Raw genomic sequence first — 20,985 nt, forward strand, 5'->3', positions numbered from 1 at the left:
ACAATCTTTATCTAGTAACTAAAATATCTTTTGTCGTCGAGCATTCTATTTTCCTTCGGAGTGAATTGAAAGCATCTCTGTTAAGCTTTGTTGGAAAGAGATTAGCTAAAATACTCCATTTTATGTATATTAGCATTTATAAAGAGATTGGACGGAATTATTTTATTGCTATTAATGATTGATTGAATTTCCTCTCTAGATACGATATCATAGAGATAAAAAGTTTGTTTTATAAGACTGCCTTCTTCTTCTTCTTCTTCTTCTTATTGGCATTACATCCCCACACTGGGATAGAGCCGCCTCGCAGCTTAGTGTTCATTAAGCACTTCCACAGTTATTAACTGCGAGGTTTCTAAGCCATTTTTGCATGCGTATATCATGAGGCCAACACGATGATACTTTTTTATGCCCAGGGAAGTCGAGACAATTTCTAATCCGAAAATTGCCTAGACCGGCACTGGGAATCGAACCCAGCCACCCTCGGCATGGCCTTGCTTTGTAGCCGCGCGTCTTACCGCAATGCCACTCCTGTATTTATTCAAATTGATTGCCGATTAGCTATTTCGAATAAAAGTTGGTTCTCATTTGTTAAGTTGACTGATAATTTAACCAAAATGATAACAATTCTACACCCAATCAGCGAATTTTGGATTTTCTAACAATTCTATATAAGAACCTATCAAAACCTGTAAAGAACTGGGAATACAGTAAAACCTCCATGAGTCGATGTTCTATGACTCGATATCGACTATGCCACACATATTTCTGGGTTTCAACTACACTCAAACAGCTGACATCCAACACACAATCAAGTTGCTAGTCCTTCCCGAATTTGAATGTGCAAATGAATAGAACGGCATGTGCACGAACAGCAGCAAGCGTCGACTCTCGGTGTCAGCGTTGTTTTGGGCGGTGTCAAAATGAATCTTCAGCTTGGCACATTGATACCGTGCGGGACCGAAATCCGTACAGCACCGAAATCCATCCACCTCATGAGATATCAATGAATTAAAGGGTGTTAAAGGTAATTAATGTAGAAATAATTTATCTTATCCGAATCAGATACTTGGCAGTAAGCTTCAAGGGCAAAGAAATGGAAAGAAGGCTTTGAAATTAAAACAGCAAAAATCAAAAACAAATCGCCACCCACTAAACGCGGAGTTTTTGCCGCCATTTTGTTTTCGGGTAGAGCATAATTGCACCAAAAGTAACAGTGTTTTAATTGCTAATTGCGAATCATTACCTAAGATAAGCGGAATACAAATCGAAGGGATCGCTTCTCAAGGTGCGTATCAAGCTATTTACAGTGGTAGTTTAGTCAATCAGACTGCCTTAATTTTAATATTTAGTTAAATAGTAGCTGTACGGATTTTGATCCTTTGATTCGAAATCCGTCCACGGTGGACGGATTTCGAGTCAGGAGTAGTATTTTTTTTTTGACTTTATTAGAGTGATTTTTAAGTTTGACAAAGTTCTTCAGGAGTAGTAGATTTTATCCATGATTTTATCATTTTTTTCGTAGTTTTTAATGAGTAAATATGAAACACTTTAAAACTAGAAGCCTTGACAGTTCGTGACAGTTCGAAAATAAAAAAAATCACCCCGTTTCAAGAATGGCTGGTGCTACCCAGCAATTCCAATAGGACATCGATGGAAAATGATTCGATATCTGTCAAAAATAATCTTGCACTGCGTGCAGGGTTATTCGATAATTATAGAAATGTCACTTTTAAGTTTAATTTCAGTTAAATTATCCAATTGAGACAGACCCTGAGAATCGGGCGGTAAATTTGGTATGGAAATGACAGCATGCTGTGAGATGTTCGTGCCTGCATTGCCGAACGTCTGATCAAAACAAACACGAATCAATGACGAAGCTGTCTACTGAACGTCGTTGCAACCAAGGGCGTAGCCAAGGGGGGGCAGGGATGCGCCCCCCCTCCTAAATTGTGGAAATATTGAACGGGTACTGAAATGAATTCCCTCAAACATGTGCACTTTACGATCCAATCATATACAGAAATAGGTGGTTGAATTGCGAAAGAGTCCCAAAACATATTAGGGCATCCAGGATCCATAATATATGAAAATTCAAAACAACTCGAAATATTTCGGGCTCAAAAATTCTCCTTGAAATCCTTCTAGAAGCTCCCCTGGGAACTTCTGAATTCCTCCGGAAAGTTATCCACAAATTCCTCTGAAAATCGTACGAAAATCCTTCTCATGTAATCGTAATTCCTCCTTATCTAGAAACCCCCCACTAATTTTTTTTTAGGAAATTCACGAGAAAATTCCTTGAAGATTTATTTTCTTCTCTTCAAGATTTACTTCTAGATATTTCTTCGGCTATTCTTTCTTCAGGAGAAATCCGGCATTTCCTTCAGGCATGCATTCGAGAGTTCCGTCAAGAATACATACGGAATTTCTTCCCAAAATTCTACCATAAGTTTCTTCAAAAATGTATAACGGAAATCCTCCGATTTAGCTCCATAATTTCGCTTGCAAATCTATAAGAAATTCCTTCGTAAATTCTTCTAGGAACTTCTCCGGGCATTCCTCTCGGAACTCTTCCTTCAATTCCTCCGGGATTACTTCCAGGAAATTTTCCGGGAATACCTCCAAACATTCAATAGCGAAATCATCAAGCATTCCAATCTGGAATTCTTTTCGCAATTACTTTAGAATATTCTTCAAGAAATCCTCTAGAAATATCTTCATGAATTTCTCCTGGAATTCGTCCAAGTATTTCCCCAGAAATTCTTACAGGTATTCCTTCGGGAGTTTCCTTAGGTACTTCTCCATGAATTCCCTCAGGAATTTCTCCGGGAGATTTTCCGCGGAAGTGTACTAGAATTCCTTCCGGACTTCACTCGGAATTTCCTCGGATATCTGCCAAGTGTGCTTCCAGAAATTTCTTCGGAACAATCCGCAGGAATTTTGTTCAGCAATTCATCTGGGAATACTTTCAGGATTTCACCTGGGAATTTCTGCATTAATTTCTTCTGGTATTTTTCTGGGAATTCCTTCAGATATTTTTTCGGAAATTCCTTTAGGAAATTCTCTAAGAATTATTTCAGGACTTCCATTTGGGAATTCCTCCGGAAGTGCTTGTGGGAGTTCCTTCGGGAGTTTTTCCATGAGCTTTTCCGAAAAATTCTCCGGTAATACCTCCAGGAACTTTACAGGGAATTCCTGGACGATATTTGGCAGGAATTTCTCGGGAAATGGGATTTCGGAAGTTCCTTCAGAAATATTTTTTCTCTTCCTCTAGGGTATTTCACCGGATGTTCCTCTGAAGTTCCACCAGTAGTTCCTTCGGGAATTCAATCAGGATTTCTTCCAGGAATTCATTTAGCATTTCTTTAGGCATTTATCTACAAATTCCTCCAGAAGTTTCTCGGAGAATTTCTCTGGGAGTTCTTACGGGAATTCCTCCGGGAAGTTCTTTTAAGAATTCTTCCAGGAGTTCCTCCTGGAATTCTTACGGAAGTTCCTCCAGGATTTCCACCGGTAATTCTTCCTGTAGTTCTTCAATTCCTCCAGAAGTTCCACCGGCAGTTCCTCCGAAAATTCCTCTGATAATTTCTCCGGAAATTCCTATAGAAAATCCCCCGGTAGTTCCTCCGGAAATTACTCTGGGAGTTCCTCCAGGAGTTCCTTTTCAGAGAAACACCCGGAGAAACTGCCGGCGAATTCCCGTAACACGGTAGATCACTTTGACGTAGTGTGTTGTGGTGTAAGATCTACCTAACTGAGCCCTAGCTTAATCCATTTTCCTAGCTAGGGCAATAAGTTGTGGTAATTAAGGATTCATCGTATCTAGTCCTCGCTACCAACAGCAGTCTCACACACTTGAAAGACTAGAATTCCTCTGGTTTGATGCTAAACTGTATGCAGCGGAATCAACTTTTCAAGCAATTAGTTGAAAAACTTCGGTACCCGGTCCTAGGCTGAACTGACTGCTGGAAAAATCGAGTTAGGGGTTTAAATACGTACTAACTCTTCTTGAACCGGTGAACAACGATAGTGAGAGGAACACACGGAAGTTCTTATTACTGAACAAATTCTCTTGCTTGAAATGATCATGTAGACAGAGCTAAATCCCGGGTTTTAAGAGTTTTACTGGTGATATTCTAGAAGCAAGTCAAGGATGTGGCTAGGGCTCCGATGCATGGCCAAAAACAGTATTACTGTTCTGTTTTCTCAAGACAGGATTGATTTCCTATTGACAAGGGGCGCGCCTTCAATGTGATTGCTCTCTGTGAAGGGTCTAAATAGCGGGACCTTGTCATGGTTCTCTTGAGAAAACAAAACAACAACTGTATCGAAACCGATACTGCATTGCTTATCAATAGTAATGGAGTAATTCGACATGCACTTAAACACTAAGGATACGGGTAACGTTACAATAGATCTAATAACTGGTCGCAGTGGCACACCCGAACAGGAAAAAAAAACTGCTGGCGAAACTCCCGGAGGAATTCCCGAAGGAACTGCCGGAGGAGCTCCCGTAGGATCTCCCGTAAGAGCTCCCGGAGGAATCTCAGGAGGAACTCCTAGAAGAATTCCTAGAGGACCTCCCTATCCGAAACTATCAGAAGAACTTCGGGAGGAATTTCCAGCTTAATTTCTGCCTAAATGATTTCCTGAAAAAAGCCTGAATAATTTCCTGGAATAGCTTCTGGTGGAACTCCCGGAGGAATTTCCGGAGAAACTCCCGGATAAATTGCTGTTGGAATTCCCGGAGGAACTCTCGAAGGAATTTTCTGGAAGAATTTCTGAAGAAATTCCCGGGAGAATTTCCAAAGGAACCTCGGGGAAACTACCAGAAGCATTCTTGGAAACAAGAGAATTCATCTTATAGACAAATCTCGTCTAGCTGAAACCTTTGTTGGGGTTTGTAGCTGGACCATTATCATCATCAGAGGACCTCCCGGAGAATTCCCTGAGGAGCTCACAGAGAAATTCTCGGAGGAGCTTCTGGTGGAAAATCTATAAAATTCCTGACGAGGCCTAAATAAATTCCAATTTCGCCGAAATTCCCGAAAGAATTTTCAGAGGAACTGCCGATCGGAGAAACTCCTGGAGGATCTCCAAGAGGAAATCTTGAAGCTTCCACCGGAATTCTTTCAGGATTTCATTGCGAATTAATCTAGGAATTCCTTCGAAAATTGCATTGTTGATTTCATTTTCGGTATAGGGTAGATCACTACTTGGGCCTATGGACCCGGTTCCCGGCTCACTGCACCGAAAATTAATGATTTATACTGTTTGGAAGTCGTAGGTTTATGGTTGATAATTTTTAAAAAGTCTCCCATTTATTTTTCACAATACTCAATATTTTTCAATCACTTGTTTTACTCCTAATTGATCCAATTGTAGAAAATAAAAATGTAGATTTCAAAATTTCGCTCTCCGATGCCACACCACTGAGCCGGAGTGATTCTTTCCACTTTTACAAAACGGTATCATCGAATAAACACCTACCTGAAAATCATCGCAGTGCTCGATACAACCATTGCTTGAAGCTGTTAATCACCACACCATAATTCTAAACACACGCACTTCAATTATTTATATTTGTTCGTTTCACTAGAACTTATTTAAACATATTAGAATACATTTTAAAATGTATTCTCAAACCGAACAAAAATTCACCTCGGCCCAAGAACTTCTAGCCGCACCGTGCTGCCAAAAGGCCAGGATTATGAAAATGATCCTTTATCGTTAATAGGAAAACTGTCTAATACGTTGACGCTATCATATCATTTATAATTCTCTCGATTTTAAAAGGTGAAAAAAATATTGTTTTTAAGTATGTGGAAGAAATTTGGATGAGTAAATATATCTTCTCAACCAAATAAGAATGATTATGAATAATACCATCTGGCATCTTGTTGTCGTGGAACGTGCATATTTTTGTTTACGTCGCATCCCGAGAGAGAATGGGAGTAAAATGTTGAGAGATTGAGTGAAATTTTGCTTAGGCCGGGAACTGGTTTTTCGTATGCCGGAATGGGAATCGCTAGGACTGAAATGAGTGCTGCACCTCGTTAATAAAAGCTTTTTTGAACGATATTTAGCACGAATATCTATTTTTTAAGCAGAAGTGAACCCCAATGCAGTATTATACAGCCCACAAAATTCAGGAAAAGTTAATTTTGCTTGTTATGAAGCGGAACTGGTTGATGGAAGATAGTTTTTTTTTAATTTTTTCTTAGTTTAGGTGTTATTTAAAAAAATGTAGCTATGGTGGTAAATTGGTCATGTCGCCTGGGGGTAAAGTGAGCAATGTTCTGTCAGAGAAATGGAGACAAACTAGCTCAAATTTCAATCTTAATCGGTTCGGTTGACAATGGGATCATCAATCAGGGGGTGAAGAAATGGGGGATCTGGTCATTTACGCTCCACACACACATTTTCGTACACTGTCTACATTCCTGAGCGAATATTTCCATTCGACGCACCTCGTTCATGGAAACATCCATATCTCAGATGTTTGTCATCCGATCTGTGATACCCATATATCAATCAACTCAGCTCTAGCTCTAGTTTCTATAAAAGAGTATAATAAGGGCCAACCTTGCATCCATTTTAATAATAAAGGCGAACGAAATCTAGCATTTTTGACATGCCGTCAAATAATCCAGAATTTCTCCTCAGGCCAGAGCATGATTTTTAACCCATTTTTAAAAACTGGATGAATTTCCTGCCGAACCAATGCAAAACCAAAAGAACCTGGTAATATTTCACTGAGCAATGGTCAATTAAATATTAAAAAAAGAAATCCCACCACATAATTTTGACCAAGCTCGGTACGTCTGCTTGTCTGTGATAAAACGAAGTATTTAGACATGTCAGCTAACATTTTGAATATTATTAAGAATATGTATTTGATTTAAAATATTTTGATCGAATTATTTGCTTTATTTTTAATATTGTTCACTTTACCCCACCGCCTGACCATTTTACCCCGTCCAAAATAAAATTGAACTATTTTGGACAAATTTTAAATGATCAAAATAACATAGGGGTAATGACGGCTTTGGCAGGTTTTGTTCTATTATTGGCAGGGGTTTTTTTATGACTGATTATGCTCAAATTTGGCCCAAACATTCTTTGCATATCAAAGAATATTGTGGCCAAATTTCATAAAATTCGGTCGACAAAAACCCCCCTGCCAATAATAGAACAAAACCTGCCAAAGCCGTCTGTTCCCCTATTTAAATATTTTTTCAAACTTTTTTCACAGCAGGCTTTGTTAACCAAAAAGATAAGCTTCGACACACCTGTATTGAACAATGCAATTTCTTGATAACCACTTGATAAACAGCAGCAGTTCTTAGGGTGTCCAATTTACCCCCACCCCCACTGGAGGCATTCCTTAAGAATCCCTGATAGAATTTCGGATAGAATGCCAGGAGCAATTGTCGAAGGAATTCCTGGAGAAAGCTTGCATATTGATTTTTCTGCCTATTTCATAATAAATATTATTCCAGAGAGAATTTGTTTTGAAATTCAGATGTATGGCTCTAGTTTTCTTAAACTTATGAAAGAATGCAGGATTTTTTATAATAATTGTTGTAGCCGATTTTATATTCTTTCTGAATACTAAGTTCGTTAATATTTTTCTCACTTTATTTAAAAATATTTGATGAGCAATAAATCTCGCATTTTTAAATCCATTATTGTTTTAATCATTATTGTTTCGATTTGGTTTCATGTGTTAATATTCATGTGATTTTATAAAACTACTATAAAACTACGATTTAGAAGACCAAAAAAGTTGCCCTACCCCCCTTATCGAAATCCTGGCTACGCTTATGGATGCAACTGATAGTGAAACGAAGATTTCCGTCCTTGGTCCCTTCAAACAGCTTTCCTAGGATTTTCTATTCCACCCCTCGATATTTCCATGAGTCGGAGTCGATGGTTCCTTCAATATCGACTCATGGAGGGTTGACTGTATGCGAAAATGTTAGATTTTTAGCTTGAAAAATTGTAAGGTCTCATACAATATTTGTATAAGAATCTAGCATTTTTGCATATGCCCAATTTTTACACAGGTTTTGGTAGGTTCGTATACAGAATCGTTAGAAAATCTAACAATCACCGGTTGGGTGTAGTTATCAATATAAGCGGATAATAAAGTTTATTATTAATAAGCTATTCTAGTTCGCTCTCTGTCCAGTCGAATATAACTTACATAAAATGGTCATAGCCATCATGGTTTGACTATGAACAGTTTTCTGTAAATGCAATTTTTTCAGTAAATGTTTTCAGTAAATGTAAATTGGGGTATTGACATTCATTGTATACCTATGTAAATCCCGAGCAGACGAAAATAGCTCAATAATAACAAATCGTAATTAGATAGGGATACGGACTTGATTGATATAAGAGATAAAATGGCAGGAGTTCTGCCAAATCACTGCAAGCGTAAAAAAATCCAATTTTTCTGCCCAAGCTTTCGTTTGTAAGATTTTATTGATCTCAAATTATATCGGAAATCCCTCAACATCATAACTGAGGATATGCGACAACAAATATTCGTATAAGTTGATATCAGTATCAAATGATTTCCGTTTTTCTTTTACGAATAAAATATCGCAAGTCAGTCGAAAAGACGCTTGGTGCGGTTTGGCAGCACCCCGACCAAATATTAGACGACAATATCAATATTTGGCAGTGAAATAGGGTAAAATTCCCAATAGTGGACCCCTAACCAATAGTGGACCCTCCAGCCATTTTTGCATTATTACAGCACAATGTCAACATTTTCCTATGAAATTCCATCGGGAGAACCTACCTTACAGTCCTATGATTTGATTACATGCATTGGAAATGCTATGGAAAGTAAAATTAGATGATTTTTTACACATCTATAAAAAATAAACACGAGAGTGTCCATTACAGGAATATTTTGGAGGGTCCATAATAGGGAAGAAGAACGTCCCGAAACGGGACATGAAAATCAAATGAAGTGTCGACTATAGGGAAGCAATTTCCTATTATGGACCCCCAAGGGGTCTACTATAGGACGAATTCAGTTAGACTTTAAAATGATAATTTTGACGTATAACGTCGTGTATTTGGGTGTTTTATGTATGTATCGAGAAGCTCCTCTTCTGCAGTGCTTGTTGTTCGATATCAAGAAGAATTAATATGTTGAAAATTTCTACTCCTTATGACAGGAAGAGCAAAATTCCGCTACTAGGGGTCCACTATTGGGCATTTTACCCTATCATATATGGTTTTTAGTTTTGATTATAGTTTTTGTAAGAAGTGATCAATATCTTGTGATATCAGTTTGTACTGAACCATGGGATATCTTTATTTTTAAATGGTATTTCGGTACAATTTTATGATGTTGTTGCCTGTTCTTAATCTTTATATCATTCAAGCCCATGTTATGTCTTCTGACCGGGATTCCATTCTAAAAAAACGCTGGAAACATTATTGTATGGTATAACACATCGGTTGTCCATTAATTCCATTGAAAATAACTGCACCTCTAGTTCTCTTTGCCAAATGTGCAATCTTTAAAGAACCAAGCTTAAAAGCTTCATCTCTTGAAAAACTTTCGAATTCAATGCAACCAAGCAGACCTTGCTCTTCTTATCAATGAAAAATGTCCATACTGAGCAAGTAAGTATTTACCTCCCTTTTTTATTTTCAGACTTTGGACCACACACGCGAAACACGACTAAGTGACTTCTCGCGTAGCACACAGCGAAGAAAACTCGCCAGAGCTGAAACGAGCCATGGGATGCAGGACAAATGCCGAAAGAATTAGATTGCAAATCCGTGTAGCAGTCATCGTCCCATTCATATCTCACGTGGGGCTCACCGACTGAAGGCGAAGCGACTGAAATGTCAAACGACTGTGAGTGAGTGGAAAGTGTTGTTGGTTTAAGCAGAATTTACATAAAAATCGGATCATGAGAGAAGCCAGCGCTGCATTTGTCCTCTGCCTGGATACGCCTCAGTGCACGCCAGCTAGAGGCCACCCGGCGTGTAACATTAGCTTCGGATCAGCTTGATTCCCAGCCCGTCTTCCTTGGTGGCGGCATTAGGTGGAAAAGTGAGAAAAAGGCAATGGTGATGAGAAGAAAACATGTAGACCGAACATCCTTACACATCTGAGTGGAGGCAAAGAGCGTGGTCGGGCGGCAATCAGTGGATCGGATAAATTGTTTTCACAGTTCAACCCGAGCTTGTGGGGGTTGAAGAGAACTTCTAGGTACATGTGTGCATAACTGGCGCATAGTATTTCAAGTGTGCTGTGTGGAGTGGAAAACGGAAAATTCAGAAGACCAAGAGGGGAATTGAAAATCGCTAGTCAATATTAACCATTCAAAGACGGACTGGAACGGGACCGCGCCGGTTTCGCTCGGTGAAAAGGCGGCTAACAATGGAGATTGTTTACATGCAAATTGCAATGGTGCTCACGCTGATAGTAGAATGTTTGCACGGTTCTGTGCCGACTGCCCTGCAAGGTAAGTGGCTTGTTTTCGATTCGATTCCTTTGACTTTGTACGTAGATCGATCCATTCGCTGTGACTTGACCGGAGGGGTTTTCTCACTTGTATTGTATTCAGTGCATGTTGTATTGGTAGACAACCAGTGGCGCAGCTTAAATTGATTTTTTTTTTTTTGCTATTCTGTAGCTTCCCTCACCTCAATGTAATCTTTTATAACTCTTATAACCTTAGCAAAGTATTCATTTGGAATGGAATTCTCTTGGAAATCCTACATGCAACTGTTCATGATGTCATTTAAAATTTTCTTACCAACGATCCTCAGTAATTTCTTGGCAGGGTTTAAATGTATGAACTATGGAACTATAATTCTAGTAAAATGTTCATAAAATTTGTGATTGTACAACTATCTGCATTATCTCAACAGTGACACTGCGACTACAAAGTAATATTACATGTATGTTAAAATCATTATATTTGCTTATTAAAGACACGTTTTTCAATATATCGTATTTTAAATCAGTTTTCATGCATTTACTAACACAATTTGCACTTTAAAACCTCGTTTGTGATATTGGCTACAACGTACGTATAAGCTGAAAACCGGAACGAAACCCCCGATATCTATTTTGCATAGCACTTCCTGTATTCAATTCATCCGGTTTCATTTGCTTGATATTGAATACTTGTTGCATTCCTAGGATTTTGATTAGCACATTCGATAGACACAGCAAGCCTACGTTGTAGGTCCGACTGCATAGTACTACTTGGGCCTAGAGGTCCGTCCGTGTATGTACGAACCATCATCGCCTCCCACTGCCTGTGTGAATCTTTTGTGATGATAGCAACCGAGTGTTCGGCATAAACTCTATCGGAATTCCTCTTCGCACAGTCCCGACCGGACTAAGATTTGTTATTAACATTCCTTCATGCAAATCGCACGTGAACGGCTCGCTGCATTACCGTCGGATTGCCGTTGTGTGGAAACCATTGACGGTAAGGGATCGAAAACTATGAATAAAGTCATGTCGACCTCAACCAAACGACAGCATGGTAAACTTTTATGTGTCAACGATTGCTGTGGAGTTTCCATTGCCATCATTGGACACATTAAATGCCATGTTATTGTTGTTTGATACAAAAAAAATGCACCGTGAACTTGAAAACGAATTTTTCTGCTGAAAAATCCGTTCAATGTTCTGAAAAGAAGAACAATTTGATCTAAAAAAGGTATTTGAAAGATCTTCATCCTGGTCGATTGTTAATGGAAAGATTTACATCCTGGTCAATTATCCGATATCGCTTTAACCCGTTTACAGGATAGATTTTGAACGTACCTTTTTATCTTTTTGGAGGCTACGGTGCCATAAGACTCGTGATGAACAGCTGAAATAACCTAAGCTCAAACCCTCTCCTCGCCCGTCCTGAGGTAAGTGATTTTGTAACTTTGAGTCTTCGCGAGTATTATGGCCTATGTCCCTTTCCTATACTAGCTGTAATGATGAGATGATGTACATGTAAAATATCATGTTTGAGAATTGCGGCTCCGCAAAGTGTTAAACACCACTGAGCCCACCAAATATGTGAACTGGTTAAAAAACAAAGACCACATGAAGATCACTTTATCAAGAAACGGAAGACCAAACCGACCACTTTTTAATCGTAGGCCAATTCTTCTCTGGCATCAAGACCGTCCGCACTTACCGCAGTGTGAATATAGAACCTAACCACTACCTCGTTGTATTATGTTTACGATCAAAGCTCTGGACGGCGATCAAAACGCATTGAAGTCGATCGCCACGGCTTAACATTGAGCGTCTACAAGATGACAGACTTAGCCCCAGTATAAGTGCAGCAGCTGGAAGTGGCACTTGCAACGGAAGATCAGTTAGGCGCAGCTTCTACTGAAGATGACTGGAAACATATCCGATCCGCCATTATAGATAGCACCGCAAACACTGCTCTAGCTTCAGTGTTTCCCGATCAGAGAAACGATTGGTACAAAGGCGAATGTAGGCAGATTATGGAATAGAAGAATGCAGCATGAACGAGATTACTTGTCGCTGCACGAATGCGAACAAGGCACGATGTAAATGGGCGCAGAACAGACAAACCTCGATTGATCGAGACTAACGAAGAACATTTACAACGGGATAAACTTACTCGGTAGGTCTAGGACAGCGTTTCTCGACTAGGGGTACATGTATCCCTGGGGGTACCTTTGCTGCCCACAGGGGGTACATCGGAAGCCTCCTTTCAAGAGGCTCGGAAGCCTCCTTTCAAGAGGCTCGGAAGCCTCCTTTCAAGAGGCTCGGAAGCCTCCTTTCAAGAGGCTCGGAAGCCTCCTTTCAAGAGGCTCGGAAGCGTGCTCAGAAGCTTCGTCTCAAGATGCTCGGTAGATTCCTTTCCAGAAACTCGGATGCTTCCTATCCCCAGGGTTGGAACCCTACTTTTAAGAGACTTGGAAGCCTCCTTCCAAGAGGCTCGGGAGCATCCAACAATCCTCAAAGTCTTGTAGGAAACTTGATGTATAAAATTGGATGAATTTGAAATGGAAAGTTCCACGGAATAACTAAAATTTCTGACAACTTTCTGGAAAGTAATATATTTCATTAATTTTCTGGAAATTAGTTTTCGGGTCCGTTTTAATATTTCTTATGCGTTACGCTTATTTTCAGTCACAGCGAGAAAATAGGGGGTACCTCAATAAAAGCATAAGTTTGAATGGGTACCTCTCAACAAAAACGTTGATAACAACTGGTCTAGGAAACAATGAATAGGGTGATGTGCATAGTTGAGATGAGATGAGAGACTCATGCCGGACAACCTAATCCAGAGAATGTGTCTAGACTCGGCAAATGTAGTGTAGCTTTGTCGGTTACGGTTCGGATTGCTCTAGAGCTGCAGTGCATTTGGAGAGTTTAGCAGCAACAACAACTCCAAGCATGTAACTAATATAGTCGTGCGCGCCTCTTCCCGAAGTATTGCCACCCTGGTGAGAGGGTAGTTTTAGCCGATCGGTGTCTGTTTGGAGATTTCAATTCTAAAAAAATGGGGGATGCGACCCGAGCAGGAGCGACGACCTTGATAACAGAAATTGGTATGATTTAGCCTTGCATAAGAAGTAAAACACCAAAAAATAATACCAAAAACTTATATGCAGAATACTTGTGGCATAACATGCTTAGGTATTTCAGTACCAAACGAATAATAATTGGTTATGCATTTGGTATTGAAATTCAATTTAATAACTGAGTTTGTTATGGCTTAAATATTGTGCATATTATTAATCCTTTGGTATTTTACCTCTTATGATGGGCTAGTTCATAACAGAGTATGGTATCAATAACAGAATTAGGTATTATTTAGCCAATTTCTCCTGCTCGGGAATTGCCACGAGTTGCATTAGCTGTTGAGAAAATTATCCTTCATTCACACCGCGAAAATCAATCAATTGCGGTGGACAGATGTTGCCCTAATGTTTTACAAAAAATCGGTAAAATTGGTTTTCAATAGAGATTTGAAGGGCACAAGAAATTTAAATGTCGCTCATACTATCAATACTCGCGCAACGTTAGCGTCTCAAAACTCGTAACAAATGTGTTACGAGCAACGACATTAATTCATAAAGCATAAAAAAGTGTAGTGTCTCATCTGCATGCGCGACATACCTAACTGCTCATAGAACCATTTCTTTTATTAATCTGTATTTCAAAATGGAAAATCAATCCTTCTTCTATACATTTTCGCAGAAAATATTGAAATTGTTGAATTATTTTACGACAAAATTATGTCCCTTTTGCAATTTATTTTTATTTTTATTTTTGTGTTACGGGGTAAGATCTACCACGGTTACATTGCCAGCTACAGGCAAATCCTGATCCAACGAATACCTTCTCATTATCCAACTCCGTGGTATTTATGAGGATGTCGCTAAGTCGATGCCCTCTCGTTAAGTAAGTACCACATCAACACTTCCTTCCTCTCCTTAGTTACGATGAAGATGGGCGTCGCCAGGAGTAGTAATCCTCATGCTTTTGTTATTTTTGTTCAAGAATGGAATCAAGGACCACTCCCTTCTTAATTTCTGATAGCATTCTAGATAAGGATCTCAAAAGTAAAACATGAGTATCAATAGTGTCCAATCTACGAATTACACCGTAGCAATGCTAAGGATAATGCTAATGCTTTTGCAATTTATTTTTCTATATTTTTGGCATGCAAATTCGAAGCCAAAGTCACCCCAACCGATTGTTCCTGGTTGTAGCAGCATGAAAAGAGACACGCTTCGCTCAATCAAACAGTGCAGTCGCAGTGGATGACTGGTATCCCGGGGCGATCTACCGTGGATCGCAAAAACTCCATACAGTTCGAATGAAAATCTAATAGCACACGAGGAAACGCGCTGCAGAATTGCTTCTTGATTACAGTTCAGTAGGTAGCTATGTATGGGTGTTAACTAGGGTGGTGCACACTTTCGAGGAGTTACTTTTACATTCTAAACTGTTTATGAATTCTAATGATGATCTCAAAATAGCAAAACTATGAATTTATGAGGGTTTTGAACAAGGGCAGTCAAAAAATGTCCTCATTCCTCTAGAAGATTGACATGCATATTTATTTCCTCGAATTTCATTCGCTCTAATGTTGATACCTATGAATAAGCCCAGCCAGAGACGAAAGAAAAAAACATGCACTATCTCATGGACACAGCTCGGAATGTGACTAATGGTGGACGTGAATCGATATATAGAAAGGTACGTTCATTATTAGACGGAATCTCGTTCGAAAGCCACCGTGCGCCACCCACAGGTTGCTGATTGCAAGAGGATATTGGAATCAAAATTTCCCAGAGGTGCCAGGCGACCGTTTCCAGTGTGTAGTACAGAGCAGGATAGGTTCGCTCGATCACGTTGTACCTACTGCTGCTTTTCATTTCGTTTCAACACTATGTGCGCATTCGAGAATTACAGTGGAAGGCTTTCAAAATTTGACTGGTCGATTCTTTGATGGTGAAATAGAAGAACTTTTCACTCGCAGCAAGCACAGCATGTGTCATTAAATATTTTCATTGATTTTTTTTGTGCAAAGCTATTTACCCAGGTGAATGATGCAAAAAGATTCTCTTTAGTGAAACCTTTCACTACTCAACCTCGCATTTCAAGAGGCACGCTTTTCGAATTTCAATCAAACATTTTTTTTAAATTTTTAGATTATCCGTTTTTCAAACAGTGTTTGAATTTCAGCAAAACCACTGTATGTGCGTTTCAAACTTGTTAACATACTACAATTGTAATCCTCAACCCCGACAAAATCACGAGTCGTTCGGTTTCCCAAAACTATCAATATGTAAGAACCAGGAAAAACTTACATCTGACTTTCTAGAAATTGTGGGGTTTGAGTAAGTTATCCTCAACGTGATCTTAGAGGTAAGCCCTTCAGTGTGCTGCCCATGCGATCATCTACTCGTTAAACGGTTGCATGAAGCATGATTCAATAACAGTTATCGATCAATGAACAGCAAGCCATGACTCGAGCAGGAGAAAATAACTCAATAATACCCAATTCTGTTTGTTGATACCCTACACTGTTATGAGCTTGGTGTGTACTTGTTCGTACTCGAATTCCGATGGCTCTCCCGCAAAGCAGACTATTAGGGGGTATTGTTATGTAGGGGTTATGATACCTATCTAGAGAGAAGGGTTCGAGTCCCTGCGCTGTGCATATGCACAGTCAAGATGTTTAACAAAAAGATCAGGAAATCGACTGAACATGTTTTGCTGCTCAGCAACTTAAAATTTTGTTGGCAAAAGGAGAAGCCCAATGAATATATTTACAATGAGATTAGCACTGCTCTTGAATACCTACATCAGGTGACAGTTTTATTATCCACTTAATTGAATACGACGGGCTTTAAAACGTTGGTCATATAATAACAATCCCGGCAAAATTAATATATTAACAATCGGATGGGCCACATTTTGACAAGCCGGCTCCGACAAACACTTATCTGTGCCGTCCGTGGTAGTTCGGGCGTGAATTTTTAGCTCTCCCTTAAGGCTAGCGGCTCGAGCTATGGGAAAGCATGAATTATTCTGCTGTAATAAGGACTAGAATCAGCAATTTGTAATAACACGTTTAGATTAATTCTACAATAATTTATGCTAATGACCAAATATAACAAACACCGCTGTGCTTGGTTATCATGCCCTGCACTGTGTGTATTTTAACACCTTGCATTGTTTTTGCGAGCGCGAGGTATGCTTCGGGTGACTGTAAGCTGAGCTGACGCAGGTCTGAGGGGTAATCAAACAATTGTGATACCTAGTTTGTATGTACAGAATGTAATGAAATTTGTGCCTACAAGTTATTACTATATAGCTATGTATGAATATTTGTCGATTCGAAATGACATCTTCAAATCATGTGTAGGTTAACTCTTCCAGTTCTTCATTTCATTTCGAATATTCATCCTATTAGACACGTAATGATAATTTATAATTAAATTGGATCATTATTCTTATATTTCTTTCGACAGCGATGCGAAAGTATTTATTTTTGGTAACAATATGAATAGAAATGAATATTGGACCTATAGGTAACAGATGAATATTAGAGCTTAAGTAAAAGAGTAATTGATGGGGTTAGAAGCACAAAAGTGACATCTTGGCCAAATTTGAGTTGACTATAGCAAAAAATGCTCTGATTTTGGAGCTCTCGCTATTTGTGAAAAATGAGAAAATTCACATAAAATTAGTAATTTTTTAACTAGGGTAAATCACTACTTGGGCCTATGGACCCGGTTCCCGGCTCACTGCACAGAAAACTAATGATTTAAACTGTTTGGAAGTCGTAGGTTTATGGTTGATAATTTTTAAAAAGTCTCCCATTTATTTTTCACGATACTCAATATTTTACTATCACTTGTTTTACTCCTAATTGATTCAATTGTAGAAAATAAAAATGTAGAATTCAAAATTTCACTCTCCGATGCCACACCACTGAGCCGGAGTGATTCTTTCCACTTTTACAAAACGGTATTATCGAATAAACACCTACCTGAAAATCGTCACAGTGCTCGATACAACCATTGCATGAAGCTGTTAATCACCACACCATAATTCTAAACACCCGCACTTCAATTATTCTTATTTGTTCGTTTCACTAGAACTTATTTAAACATACTAGAATACATTTTAAAATGTATTCACAAACCGAACAAAAATTCACCTCGGCGCAAGAATTTCTAGCCGCACCGTGCTGCCAAAAGGCCAGGATTATAAAAATGATCCTTCATCGTTAATAGGAAAATTGTCTAATATGTTGACGTTATCATGTTATTTATAGTTCTCTCCATTTTATAAAGTGAAATAAATATTGTTTTAAAGTATTTGGAAGAAATTTGGATGAGTTTATATATCTTCTCGACCAAATAAAAATGATTATGAATAATACCATCTGGCATCTTGTTGTCGTGGAACGTGCATATTTTTGTTTACATCGCATTTTCTACCGTCCCGAGAGAGAATGAGAGTAAAATGTTGAGTGATTGAGTGAAATTTTGCTTAGGCCGGGAACTGGTTTTTTGTATGCCGGATTGGGAATCGCTATGACTGAAATGAGTGCTGCACCTCGTTCATTTAAATCGAATAAAAGCTTCTTTGAACGATATTTAGCACGAATAGCTATTTTTTAAGCAGAAGTGAACCCCAATGCAGTATTATACAGCCTACAAATTTCAGAAAAAGTTGCTTCCTGTCATAAATATCAATTAAATAATGCAGTCGTACGCATGTTAGGCCGGGAATGGGGTAAGAAACCCTATATGCAGGGTTTGTAGAAATCGCTCTCAATAGATAATAAACAACGATAAAAGAAAGTTGTAAACGTGTTTTTTGTTGGTCGCATAAGGGTAAAATTCGTCATGCAATGTGTTTGAGTTCGCCATTCGCGAAGTACTGCAAAAATGCCGCGAATACAACGTGCCCACGCATCATCTATTCATCGACTTCAAAGCCACGTATAATACATCCGATCGAGACCAGCTATGGCAGCTTATGCACGAACACGGATTTCCGGATAAACTGACACGGTTGATCAAAGCGACGATGGGTGTGTGCGTAGTTCAAGTTTCAGGAGCATTCTCGAGCCCTTTGAAATGCACAGAGGGCTACGGCAAGGTGATGGTCTTTCGTTTCTGCTTTTTAACATCACTTTGGAAGGAGTAATACGAAGAGCAGGGATTAACACGAGTGGTACGATTTTCAATAAGTCCGTACAGCTATTTGGTTTCGTCGGCGACATAGATATTATAGCATGTAACTTTGAGAAGATGGAGGAAGCCTACATCAGACTGAAGAGGTAAGCTAAGCGGATCGGACTAGACACCAACACGTCGAAGACGAAGTACATGAGGTTCAAGAGAAGACAATGTGAGCCACCCACCGCGAGTTTGCATCGGTGGTGACGAAATCGAGGTGGTAGAAAAATTGTTGTACTTGGGCTCACTGGTGACTGCCGAAAATGATACCAGCACAGAAATTCGGAGACGCATAGTGGCTGGAAATAGTACGTACTTTGGACTCCGCAAGACGATCGAATAGAGTTCGCCGCCGTACCAAACTTACAATCTACAAAACGCCCATTAGACCGGTAGCTCTCTACGGACACGAGACCTGGACGATGCTCGTGGAGGACCAACGCGCACTTGGAGTTTTCGAAAGGAAAGTGCTGCGTACCATCTATGGTGGGGTGCAGATGGCGGACGGTACGTAGAGAAGGCGAATGAACCACGAGTTGCATGAGCTGCTGGGAGAATCAACCATCGTTCACACCGCGGAAATCGGACGACTGCTGTGGGCACGTAGAATTTCGGACAATAACCCGGTGAAAATGGTTCTCGACAACGATCCGACGGACACCAGCAGGCGGGATGTGCAGCGGGCAAGGTGGATCGTTCAGTTGAAAGATGACTTGCGGACCCTCCGTAGACTGCTTGGTTGGCGACGTGCAGCCATGGATCGAGCAGAATGGAGAAGACTTTTATATACTGTCCAGGCCACTCCGGCCTTAGTCTGAATAAATAATAATAATAATAATAATAACAAGGCGAATACTCTTTACAGTATTTCTTCATTGCGAATATTCTCGGGGAATAATTAGAGCCGATTATAGTCGACGACTATATACAAGACGAACGTAATTTTTAAAAATGCATTTCTTGGATTTCCTGTAAAACTAATGTTCATCAGGATAAACTGTTTTCAGCAAACATCTTCCAGAACAAATAATCAGAACATAACCCGAGTAGACGAAAATAGCTCAATAATATCAAATGTTGATTAGATGGCAAAATGAGATACACCCAATATTTTACACGGTTGGTATTCTTCAATTTCCCTGTTAACCTGATTTTTCCCAGCTTTTTAAATACCACCTGAATTTTCTTTGATTTTTTGTGATTTTTTTCCATGGGGTTAACCCATAGTTTCATCAACACTAAAGGTCGTAATCAAATAAAACGCACCCGTGTAAAAAAGAACCGGGTGTATGGACATGATTGATATCTTCTTTTATATAAATAACAATTTGTTTTGGTTCCCTTTCTGATGATTTAACTCAGGAACGGGTTAACCGATTTGCAAAATTATCTCTCTAATCCAGTGGTTCTCAACCTGGGGTACATGTACCCCTGGGGGTACCTTCGCTGGGCTCAGGGGTACCTCGGACAAAAATGCGTAATGGCAGTTGAATTTCATTTTTTTATTAAAACTTATTGATAAAGTTTAGATAATTTTGTATTTTTCTATTTCAAAACTTTGTCTTGTACATAATATGCATGGCAATCAGTAAAACATGGCCTATTGAATCCTGCCCTCAAAAACCAGTACAATGAATGAAGTGTGCATGACAAAAGATCAAAAGGGAAAAACCTCGAACAATAAACAATAAAATGTTAGGAATATGTCTCTTGGCTAAAATCTAGAGTCTGCAGATTCGGACGCCTCCATTTGAGGGACATGAAAACTTTTTCCCAAAAAGCTCAGTTGCTTCGTTGCAAGATAAATGGAAGCATCCTTCTACGCTTTTCGGAAGCCTCCTTCCAAGCAGCTCGCAGGACTCCTTTCAAAAGGTTCGGAAGCCTTTTTTCAAAGTTTCGGAAGCCTCCTTTCAAGAGACCCGGAAGCCCCATTTTAAGAGGTTCGAAAACTTTATTTCAAGAAGCCCGGAAGCCTTCTTTTAAGTTTTTTTCAATACAATTTTTTTGCTCCCTTTAAAAGCTTCGTAAGGAACTTTTCAAGGGACTCGGAAGGAATTTTTCAACAGGCTAGAAAGCCTCCTTTTAAAAGGCTCTGAAGTCTCCTTCCCAGACGCACGGAAGTCTTCTCTTAAGCTTTCTTCTTAAAACTTTCCTTTTTCTTTTCTCCTTCTTTTAAACGGCAAGAAAGCTCTTTTCAAAAGGCTCGGAAGGTTCTTTTCAAGATGCTTGGAAGCCTTCCCTTAA

General features: G+C 39.3%; 1 protein-coding gene across 1 annotated transcript in view; it reads left to right on the forward strand.

Moving 5' to 3' along the window:
- The first annotated feature begins 9,743 nt into the window (after positions 1-9,743).
- Positions 9,744-20,985, forward strand: part of LOC134226733 (lachesin) — a 168,953-nt gene continuing 157,711 nt past the window's right edge. Inside the window, exon 1 of the mRNA XM_062707698.1 lies at positions 9,744-10,499. Within this exon, the coding sequence (XP_062563682.1) occupies positions 10,415-10,499 (85 nt within the window). The 5' untranslated portion in view covers positions 9,744-10,414. The remainder of the gene's footprint in view (positions 10,500-20,985) is intronic.

This window comes from Armigeres subalbatus, chromosome 3, assembly GCF_024139115.2.
Source record: "Armigeres subalbatus isolate Guangzhou_Male chromosome 3, GZ_Asu_2, whole genome shotgun sequence".
Lineage (NCBI taxonomy): Eukaryota > Metazoa > Arthropoda > Insecta > Diptera > Culicidae > Armigeres > Armigeres subalbatus.